Source organism: Cydia amplana, chromosome 20 (genome assembly GCF_948474715.1).
Source record: "Cydia amplana chromosome 20, ilCydAmpl1.1, whole genome shotgun sequence".
Taxonomy (NCBI): domain Eukaryota; kingdom Metazoa; phylum Arthropoda; class Insecta; order Lepidoptera; family Tortricidae; genus Cydia; species Cydia amplana.
This window is the reverse complement of record NC_086088.1, coordinates 5,258,291-5,269,721: the sequence shown is the minus strand read 5'-3', so window position 1 is coordinate 5,269,721 and position 11,431 is coordinate 5,258,291. Positions and strand designations below refer to the sequence as shown.

General features: G+C 37.1%; 1 protein-coding gene across 1 annotated transcript in view; it reads left to right on the top strand.

Annotated features, from left to right (window-relative positions):
• Nucleotides 1-3,778: 3,778 nt before the first annotated feature.
• The window catches only part of LOC134657718 (octopamine receptor beta-1R-like), a 40,566-nt gene continuing 32,913 nt past the window's right edge, over nt 3,779-11,431 (top strand). Inside the window, exon 1 of the mRNA XM_063513281.1 lies at nt 3,779-4,707. Coding sequence (XP_063369351.1) covers nt 3,920-4,707 — 788 coding nt within the window. The 5' untranslated portion in view covers nt 3,779-3,919. The remainder of the gene's footprint in view (nt 4,708-11,431) is intronic.

Genomic DNA, 11,431 nt, shown 5'->3' with positions numbered 1-11,431 from the left:
TATCGAATAAAAGTGAATAACCTCTTAGGAACTTATTACTTATAGGTAATAAATCCTTATCATCCACTATGAATGGTATTAATTAATTTCGGATATCGGACTACTGTTATAATAATTTCGGGGCAGCTATCGAGATATCGTACGATTATTTGATATTACGATAGATTTGATATAATACGATATTGTATTAGAGTTTAATAATGTGAATAATACATTATAATGTAATCGTTAGTTCACAAATGTTTCTCTTATATTTTCTCGTTTTTGTTAAATGCTTGCCCTAATTAATGTTTCTGTTCAGGCAATTGTTGAATAGGAGTGTTTATTCTCCACGAATAAAGTCCCAACTAATTTGTTTCACAGTTTTGTGTTTTATAAAGTACCTATTTAATTATTGGCAATTAACTGTTGTTCATGCATTGAATAATGAATGAATTTAAATATTCAGTTTACATTCATTAAAGTCTATTTTTTTATTCGGTAGACTGAAATGACAGTTCTTAGTATGAACATAAAATGTCATTTCATACTATGAAATGTCATTTTAGTCTACCGAATTAAAAAATAGACTTTAGGTTTCAAACATTGCACGGACGGGGTTAGATTCTCGCAGGGTCGCCATGTACGGACGGCTTTAGTGAAATAACACTTCGATGATATGATTTATTCTGAATCTAATTAGGAACGATACACGTTTATACAGAAAGTGCTTGTAACAGACAGTGGTTAAGACCGTTTTTACACGACTGCCCAAAACAAAAAGAGTGTATTGTTTTCAGCGTTCATGTTTGTATGTATATATGTATGTGAGTTTCTTTATTCCACGATAACTTCAGAATGCCTTAACCGATTTAGATGTATGATATATCATTAGAATCCTTGCGTCATCCCGGGTGACATAGGCTATGTGACGTCATTACAAAATCAATATGGCGGACTTAATACGCCAAATTACGCAACCTTAAGAAAAAAATATCTTGCAAACCTATCGAGTAGGGTATCAAAATGTAGAGATTTGAAAGACGAGTAATAATATATATGCAACATGTTAGTTTAAATCTAATATTGAGAAAGTAAGAATTTTCAAAATATGTTAAGAAAAGCAAATCCCATGAAACCAAATATTATTATTGAATCGGATATTAAAAGGAAGGTTTTGACCGCCGATCATAAAAAAACATAATATAGTACATATTACATTATAACTTAAAGTTTTTAACACATGTTTTAAAAGCCGCCAATACCTAATATGTTCCAAATTGCGCTAATGGAATCGAAATGTGTACAAATAACTTATATTTATTAATCGATAAGATTGTAGAATCCGTCTAATCTAACTCTGCACCGACTTTGACAGAAAAAAGTGTGAAAGTGTCATTAACAACCTATTTTTTTTGTAAAAATCTACATTTTTTCAAAGGCCAAAGGCCGAGCTGCATACCCTACACGAAGGCCCGGAGCGTAAGACAGACCCGGTGCGCGCTTTATACAAAATCCCCAAGTATTCTAATTGCAAAGGTCGAAAGCTGAGCTCCTCGCAGGGCCGAAGGACTGGAACGTAAGCCAGGTGCGTGCTTTTTGTATCTTCCCCAAGTTTCTTAATTGCGATGGCCGTAGGCCGAGCTCCGAGTAGGGCCGAAGGCCCGGAGCCAGGCTCGGTGCGCGCTTCCAACTTCCCCAAGCATCCTAATCCCGAAGGTAGAGCTCCGCGTAGGGCCGTAAGGCCCGGAGCGTAAGCCAGGTACGTGCTTTTTGGAACTTCCCCAAGTTTCTTAATTGCGAAGGCCGAAGGCCAAAGCTCCAATTAGGGGCCGATGGCTCGAAGCATCCGAGAGAGGATCTTTCCACGCAAGCTCGCATCCATGCTTATAGTTTGTAGCTTTCTAGTAGACCCCGAAGGCTTATCCTATTGTCTATTGTTCAGTAAAACCGCACGTGCTACTTACCTGCAAAAAAGGGTCCTAATTATTCTATTTGGCACCTGAGCGCGGGCTAGTCCAACGCTCAAAAAACCAGTGTAGGTGCGCTCTCCGATAACGCGCCTTTGTTACGCATCTCGATGACACATTTTAGACTGGTTCTGTAGCGTTCGACTCGCCGGCACTCAGTAACCGAAGTACCGATTTTTTATGCAGGTGGTTGTGGCACGTGGCACGAGCGGTTTTTCTTAACAATAGACAATAGGATTAGCCTTCGGGGTCTATTAGAAAGCTACAAACTATACTAGTTCTTAAAACACAGAAAAAATATTACAAGTATCTAAATGATAAAGGCCGAAGACCAAGCTCCACAGAGGGTCGAAGGAACTTTTACAGCTCGCTATAAGCCCACATATTTTATGCTTTTACTATTAACCTAAATCGCAGTAATATCTATCAGATGCCACAACTTTCGCTCAAATCCGTTGATTAACTGATGAGGAGGTAATCACGTAAATAAACCTCCATGAGTGGTACTTTAGATCCGAATAAATCAGCGCCATCTGTATCAGCATTAGGTACATGCAATTCTGAGTAATGGCTACCATGTACATATATTATTATCTAAATATCGGTATTATATAATTATGCGGTATTAAAGATATTATAGGAAATAATATATGTAGTTGCAGAGATAGTAAGCTCTCGCACTTTTCAATGGTTTACCCTTGAATTGCCGACAGACATTTCATCGATGTTATTTCGAAGACAACGTTTCAAGTATTTTCATTTCATCGACAAGTCATTGCGTCGAAGAATCGATACTAGTAAATTTAAATCTCGGACTTTTAATTGGTACTCGAGTTATTATGCATATAGTTTATATCGTGGTATTTCTTTACGGGTTTTCTTATTTAATTTTGGATTGCATTTAATAAAATTTATTACGCATAATATTATTTCGATTTGTAATATTTCATATTTATTTAATATTTGTAATACTTTGAAAGCCGTTCGTTTCTGTGTGGGGTCGCAGTTCTAACCTAACCTAAACCTACTTTGATAGCCGTTCGTTTCTTTGTGGGGTCGAAGTTCTAACCTAACCTAAACCTACTTTGATAGCCGTTCGTTTCTGTGTGGGGTCGCAGTTCTAACCTAACCTAATGTTTCGATGAATCGTTGTCGATGAAATAATATTCGACGAAAAGTTTGTCGACAAAACAAGGGTACACCCTTTTCAATAGGTCTGGTTTTTGGGTCCGACCTATTTAGGTTTTCAAGCACGTTTCATGGTAACATATCAAAAATCAGCATGATGAAAGCTCCTTGACGGAACTACATTGCCTTGAATCATAAAAGATATAGTTAGTTTGTATGATCACTAAAATGTATAAAATAAAAATAATTAATTGAAAATTAAAAAAACACGACTGCAGTTTAAAAGCGAACTGAAAAGCTAAAAATAATTTTAGTTATGTTAGTTACTCAAGTTAATTAATGTAAATTAGAATATAAGTATTCAGGCAGGGTCATAAACAGCAAATGCAAAAGTTTAGGCTCATTTAGGATCGTGACTGTACCTGTATATTTTATTTTGATTGCAGTCGGGGACCTTTTAAATGGTAAAATTTTAATACATCAAGGTCCCCGACTGCAATTGAAATAAAATATGCAGGTACAGTCACGATCCTAAATGAGCCTAAACTTTTGCATTTGCTGTTTATGACTCTGCCTGAATACTTATATTCTAATTTACATTAATTAACTTGAGTAACTAACATAACTAAAATTATTTTTAGCTTTTCAGTTCGCTTTTAAACTGCAGTCGTGTTTTTTTAATTTTCAATTAATTATTTTTCTTATTATTACAAGTTCTTAAAGAAATTTTCCTTTGTTCCAGATCCTACGCCATGCTGTTTCGGACCGAGCGCCGACGCCGCTCCACCTTTATCTTAACCAAAGAAATTAATCTCACATAGACGCCATATAACATGTGAACCATGAAACTGGACCTACTCTTCAATATCGACACGTTCGACAACCGCACTGTAGACTTTAGAGACCTCTCCACATCCATGTATCTCACGGATTCTTACGTCAACAAATCCTTAGAACTTAATGAGACAACCAACGACTTGGTCTACGCACAGTTCGAGGAAAACCCGATAATTGTGGCTATAGTTGTCATAAAATGTCTTATCATGCTGTTTATTATTCTAGCAGCGATATTTGGGAACTTACTAGTCATTGTTTCAGTAATGAGACACAGAAAACTGCGCGTCATCACGAATTATTTCGTCGTGTCGCTCGCGCTAGCTGACATGTTGGTAGCTATTTGGGCGATGTGCTTCAACTTCAGTGTGGAGATTACCAATGGAGAGTGGCTGTTCGGGTATTTTATGTGTGACGTGTGGAATTCCCTGGATGTATATTTTTCTTCTGCATCAATATTGCACTTGTGCTGCATAAGCGTGGATAGATACTACGCTATCGTCCAGCCGTTGGACTATCCTTTGATAATGACAACGGGGAGACTAGGGATCATGCTGGCCGTAGTGTGGTGCAGTCCAGCATTGGTCTCCTTCCTCCCGATCTTTATGGGATGGTATACGACGGAAGACCATCTGGACTTTAGGAAAAGACACCCAAAAGTGTGCAGTTTCACTGTGAACAAAGTGTATGCCGTGATCTCGAGTAGTGTGAGTTTCTGGATCCCGGGAGTGATAATGTTGTTTATGTACTATAGAATCTATGTGGAAGCCGATCGGCAGGAGAGGATGTTGTACAGGTAAGACTATATTTTTTTATAATACTACACATATAGAAATATCTCTATTTGTTAACCTATTCGAGAATGGTAGAGACTTTTGAAGCCTTGTCTGATCCGCTACTATTGATGCTGACTGTACTATGGAATGTTGTAGGTATATACTGTAAATTTTTTATCCCTGTATAAAACTTTCAAGGCAATTTAGTATGATTACTGGGAAGTTTATAACATAGTTAAGTACGTTTATATAACATAATGATTATGTATAGTTAGGTAAGTCTGAGATCTAGCTAATATTCAATTACACGTACAAACTCCGAGTAATTGCTCATGAAATCAGAATTCCTACCTTGAAATTGGTATAGTTAAAGACGAATTTATGTCGTAATCTCCATTATAATTCAATTAAGACTGGAATTATATTAACCCGCAAATGCTACAATGTTTTGGTTCGGCACGCAATGTTCAATGAATGTTCATTTAGTGCAGCTCATATTGTAAAAAAATGTAATTAAGATTAAACGCGTTTTATAAGATGTCAGCCTGCTACCATGACATGAAGGTATCTATTTAAAAATAAACCTTTTCCCCAAACTGAGAGCCAATTTCCCTTATATTTTTAAGTCGTTTAAAAATACAAGGTGTAAATTTTTTTTCGACGGTTGCGTCTCTGCTCAACTACAGGGACTTACTCGTATATCTTTTTCTTAAGCTATTAGATAATGTTAAATACACGCGCAGTCTGATCCGTTACTTTGGATGCTGACTGTACTCGTACGTTAGCAGATCCTATTGTCCAGTCTGTGCTAATACGGCTAATGTAGACTAACCGAAGCGTCAAGCCACAAAGCCACGTTGCTTTTGAACGAACAACGAACATCGACCGAATGTAACGTAGCCGATGCTATCTCCCGACACGATCGTGTTTCCGAGGAAACCCGGGTATTTAACTAACGAAATTTTGAATGTTGTGTGAAGTTGGCTTCACTTTTAACCAAATGACAAAGGGTAATACCAAATATCCATTGAATATGTAAGAGAACTGTAAAGTCATAGACTATTAATAATACGAGTACATAGACGGCTAATCAACTTGACATGCTTGTAACTAAAACATTGCTTGTTTTCGTAGTCGACATCTAGCGTCAAGTACCGGAATGATCAGTACCACTACTTGACACTAGATGTCGCGAGTGTCACGACAAAGGAAAAATGTATTGTTCAACATTTTACAAATAATATTACAATTTGAAGGAGTTGAAAATAGAGTTCCAGTCACCATCATCATTTTCCTTCGCAGTCGAAGCGAAACTGAGCGATGATAATATAGTTGGTCAAACCAATTTGTCAGTAAATAAGAACCAAAAAACCTATACTCATCCTTTTCTTTTGGGGCTAGTAGGTACTAGTGTAAGACAAAGATAGTATTATGATTCTGTCTGTCTATGTTTGAAATGAGACAGTCCTTTGACAAACTAAATGCAATTTTACGTTGTTATTTTTACCCCTTCTATGGTTATCATAACCTATTATTTTATACCAGCTGACTATTTAAGTCAAATAACCCTATTTACGTATAAATTACGCATATACGCGCATCAAATTGCCTTATTAGGCTAAATATCCAATGAATACGTAGTTACAGTTACACAGCCTTCATTAACAATATCACATATAATAATTCGTGTTTAATATAATGACGTAAAGTTTACACTAGCAATTCTAATCACATAACACACATACACACATATAACATCTATGTTATATACGGTAAGATTATTGATTATTGACCTACAGGCACAGAATAAATAATAGTACTAAGTACAGAAGACTCACTCTCTAACAAAACGCGTCTGTTACGACCAGCACAGATATGGCCGCTAGGAGGCGACAGCGCCACGCGCGGCTTATGGCTTTCCCTAAAATTGGGGCCGAACGGATGTACTTATAGCTACCTGTAGCAAAGCGACGAAATCGCGGAGTGAGCCACGCCTGCTATATACAGGGTCGAAATTTAGTTGAGATTAGAAATCACTTTCTCTGACTCACAGGCCAATTCGAACGTACCTATACTGACATCAAAATAATATCTGAATGATGTCTTTTAGTTATTGTGTGTCTTGCTCGCGCCAATACATGTACGGACAGGTACTAGCGAAACGCACGATAATCTGAATGACAAATTTCTTCAAATGACATCATTCAGACATTCTTAACCACAAATTTTATTTCTTACTAGCTTCTCGCAACTTCGTCTATGTCAAATGACGATGAAGATTGATAAAAACTATTCTATGGCCTTCCTGGAGCCTCATATGTACTATTTCTAAAACCAATTTGATCTAATTCGATTTAGCGGTTTAAGCGTGAAGAGGTAACAGACATACAGACAAAAGACAGAGGTACTTTCGCATTATAATATTAGTAGGGATACCGTCTCAAAATTCCCCCTGTATATTTATAATTGCCATACATCCCGTAATTAGGAGTAAAACCCCACGCGTTATTGACTATACAATTTTGAACCATATGACGCTTGACACTGAGTCGATATTCCTTTAAAACCGAATAGCGGTTGGATCTTTCACGCAAATGGTGTTGTTTAAAATTTCAGTAATTAATAGTTGCAAAGTTATAATATGATTAAAGTTGCGGAGCGGTATTCGGATTTTAAAAATATGTCATGGATTTGACATTCATATGGAATTGCTCTCAGTGTATCTTGCTTTATTTGAGCGCTTTCCAAAATAAACAAATCTAGCCTTTTTTTGGCTCATTCTACTCAGAATCGTCAGCATTCCCCATTCTACCATTAAAAAAGATGTCCAAAAATATCCGCTCCATTACGTCACGTTTTAGAGTCAAAAATTTTTTTTACTTGTATTTGCGTGACGTAGGGGTAACTAAAATTTCCATACAAAAATTTGTGTCATTGTTTTAGCATCAGAATTGAATATGCTGGATAGTGATATTGAGTTGGTGCGAGCGTGATGCGTAGAGAGCAAAATTGCCCCATATCAAATCAATAAGATATTTTTTGCAACCTGAATGCCACCGGGCGTTAAATCGGTAAAGTTGACGTTATCTATAGAAATTAGTTGCGAGTTAGTTTTATTACTTTGGATTAATTAATTTGGCTTCTGTATGTAAAAAGTTACTTATGCGTTAAGTTAAATAAGGTATTTAATTAGGGTTAGATTTAGATTTAGATAATTCTCATACTATGAAATTACATTATAAATTATGCTAGACTAATCTACATGAATTTATACCGAAATTTATAAGTAGGTATACCGAAATATGGAATGCAATCATTAATATCATTAGGAGTATGTTTGGTTGATTTAATTTTTTGTCCGTTTTAAAGTGACATTGGGATTCTGTCACTGATAAAGGATAAAATGAGTGACTAAAAGGATATAACGGTCGAGTATAGCTATGGGCCCGATTCGGATTTTGTAATAGACATCTATTAGATATCTTTTAGACATCGCCAAGATACGATAACGATATGTTTAAGATCTAACCTGTCAAATTTGACATTTCCGCGATTCTGGAGATACTCTTGAACGATTTCCACAAGATATTACTTAGAGATCTAATTCACATCTAATAGATATCTAACACGATCTATCGTAAAAGTGACATTGGGTTGCCGGAATTGCGCTGCAAAAGAGAACTAGTTGAAATCTAAACTATAACGTATCTAGAATGGATCTAGTACGTGTCGTCTCTTGTGAATATCTTGAAGTTCGAATACGGCAGTATGACTAAAATAGATAAAATTCTGTAAAAATATTTTCCATAATGTCTATCCAGGGAGGAAAATGAGTACTACGTGCTCGTACTATGTTTGTATGGAGAATACATCGTACCCTTTCCTCTTAACTCAAACTGAAAACGTTTTTACCTATGAACGAGCTTTCGAAGGCCACCTCTATAAATAATAATAGGAACATTTTATAGCATTTTCGAGAAAATTCTCCGATTCAGGAACTTGGGCGACAAAACAAAAGCCTATCCAGTGAAAATACACTAGACGCTATTGACAAAAGCAAATCGAATAATTTCCGTGCCCATAACCGAAAGCAATCATCTCCGCTTCAGAGCGTACTACGTTCATCGACAAAGACCGCTTACCCACTAGATCAGGGGTTTCCAAACTTTTAGGCCCGCCCCCCTGCTGCCTAAAATGAAGTTCCCACGCCCCCCTTCGCTTCGATGCAAGGATACGCAGAACTATTAGGTAATCGTGTTAAAATTTCCCGAGACCCCGCGCCCCCCTTAAAATGTGGTTGCGCCCTAGGGGGGCGCGCCCCCCACTTTGAAAACCCCTGCACTAGATGATGCAGCATTATGTAGGTAAGATAAGATAAAAGATAGTTTATTCAAGTAGGCATATTACAATGCGCTTATGAACATCAAATAAAGCTACACCGGCTCCAACCATACACCTCTACCTCGAGAAGATTTAAATCCCCCCTCATTTGGAGGAGGGTATCCCAATATGGGACCGGCAACAAACTCAGCGGGACACATCTTTTCAAAACATTACATCTTATACTTAACATGCATTTATGAGTAAATAAGAAAAATACAATTTAAATTACTATAGAATTCATGCATGTAAAGATTAGTCATGCTATTTCAGTCTCTCAGTACTTTTTGTACCGAGACTGACTGAAATAGCAGTACACGTTCGTACGTTTCCGTGAAAATACGATGGAAAGGAATTATGCACTACATCTGTATGTATAAATAAGTACACTGTACAGTCACGGACTTTAATTGTTGAGACAGGGTTTAGGGTTTACTTTTCATTGGACATTTCATAATTCATTTCATTGGTCGCGTACTGTGCGGTTTAAGAGGAATTTCCTCCCGCGGACGCTCCGGCTGTGGAATGAGCTCCCTTCCGAGGTTTTCCCGAGGGTCTACGATATGGGGTTCTTCAAAAAAGGAGTGTACAGGTTTTTAAAAAAAGGTCGGCAACGCGCATGTAACACCTCTGGAGTTGCAGGCGTCCATAGGCTACGGTGACTGCTTACCATCAGGCCTGTATGCTTGTATGTGGTATAATTCATACCGTTAGTATTGACAGCTAAATTAGCTTTCCTTTTAATTTCCCTCTTAAGTAAGTCACTTCGTATACGGCAGAACATGTCCAACCCAGTCTAGGCTACATTAGAAACTTTAGTCTTGGCGCGATAGATACGTAGTTCCTAATTTGGTCAGTCGGCATAGCATGTTTGTAACAGGACACAACCTGTTGTAAATGTAAAAAATTGTAGGAACCAAGGGATTATATAATTATGCTTTGTAGGGTTCCGTAGCCAAATGGCAAAAAACGGAACCCTTATAGATTCGTCATGTCTGTCTGTCTGTCTGTCTGTCCGTCTGTCCGTGTATGTCACAGTCACTTTTCTCCGAAACTATAAGAACTATACTGTTGAAACTTGGTAAGTAGATGTATTCTGTGAACCGCATTAAGATTTTCACACAAAAATAGAAAAAAAACAATAAATTTTTGGGGTTCCCTATACTTAGAACTGAAACTCAAAATTTTTTTTTTCATCAAACCTATACGTGTGGGGTATCTATGGATAGGTCTTCAAAAATGATATTGAGGTTTCTAATATCATTTTTTTCTAAACTGAATAGTTTGCGCGAGAGACACTTCCAAAGTGGTAAAATGTGTGTCCCCCCCCCCCTGTAACTTCTAAAATAACAGAATGATAAAACTAAAAAATATATATGATGTACATTACCGTGTAAACTTCCACCGAAAATTGGTTTGAACGAGATCTAGTAAGTAGTTTTTTTTTAATACGTCATAAATCGCCTAAATACGGAACCCTTCATGGGCGAGTCCGACTCGCACTTGGCCGCTTTTTTGGGACTAAGTAGGTACTACTACTTTACAAGTTTATATTTACGAGTATTTAGGTGTCTGCACGTCTTAGTACAGTCGCCATCAGATATATCGGGGCGGCCCAGGTGCTCACAAATATCTGAGCACGCCTCTATTGTTAAGGCGTTAGAGTGCTTGTTCAGATATTGTGAACGCCTTAGCCGCTATTATATATCTGATGCCGACTGTAAATGCCTAACAACGCGGTGTCTGATAAACGAAGTCTGTGATCGCAAGATATCAGAAGATAAGGAATTTAATTAAAATTGAATAATGGGTCGAAACGCCATGACTATTTAACGAGGCTATTTCTGCCCTTGGAGGGGAAATTGCTTATAAAATTGTTTGTTACAACGATAATGACGATACTTAATAATTCTTTTGACTTTTTACAACTTGCTAATTGAAGTAGGTACATACGAAAGCAGTAGTGGCTATCGTGGCCCAGGGAGTACAGGGTGCGTAGCCAACGTGCAGTCGTGCAATCGTTAACGTTCCGTAGCGAACGAAACACAACTGTAGGTCACTGTCGCACTAGTGTGGAAGAGTGATAGAGAGAAAGATGGCTACGATGCGCTACACTCTAAAAAATGAAGACCAACTAAGAGCAGTTTTCTCTTAGTTGACGTTAAGTTAATTATAACAATAACGATCTTATATAAATCAAAGAAACCTGATTACTTAAAACAATAAGTGTATCTGTGATTGAACTAATAAAGTAGGTATGTTATTAATCCTAACAATTGTATACTTTGCATCTATCATTAACTTGTTGGCATAATTATGTAACGTAGGTTGATTCAATCCTTAACAAATTAATTAAAACAGATA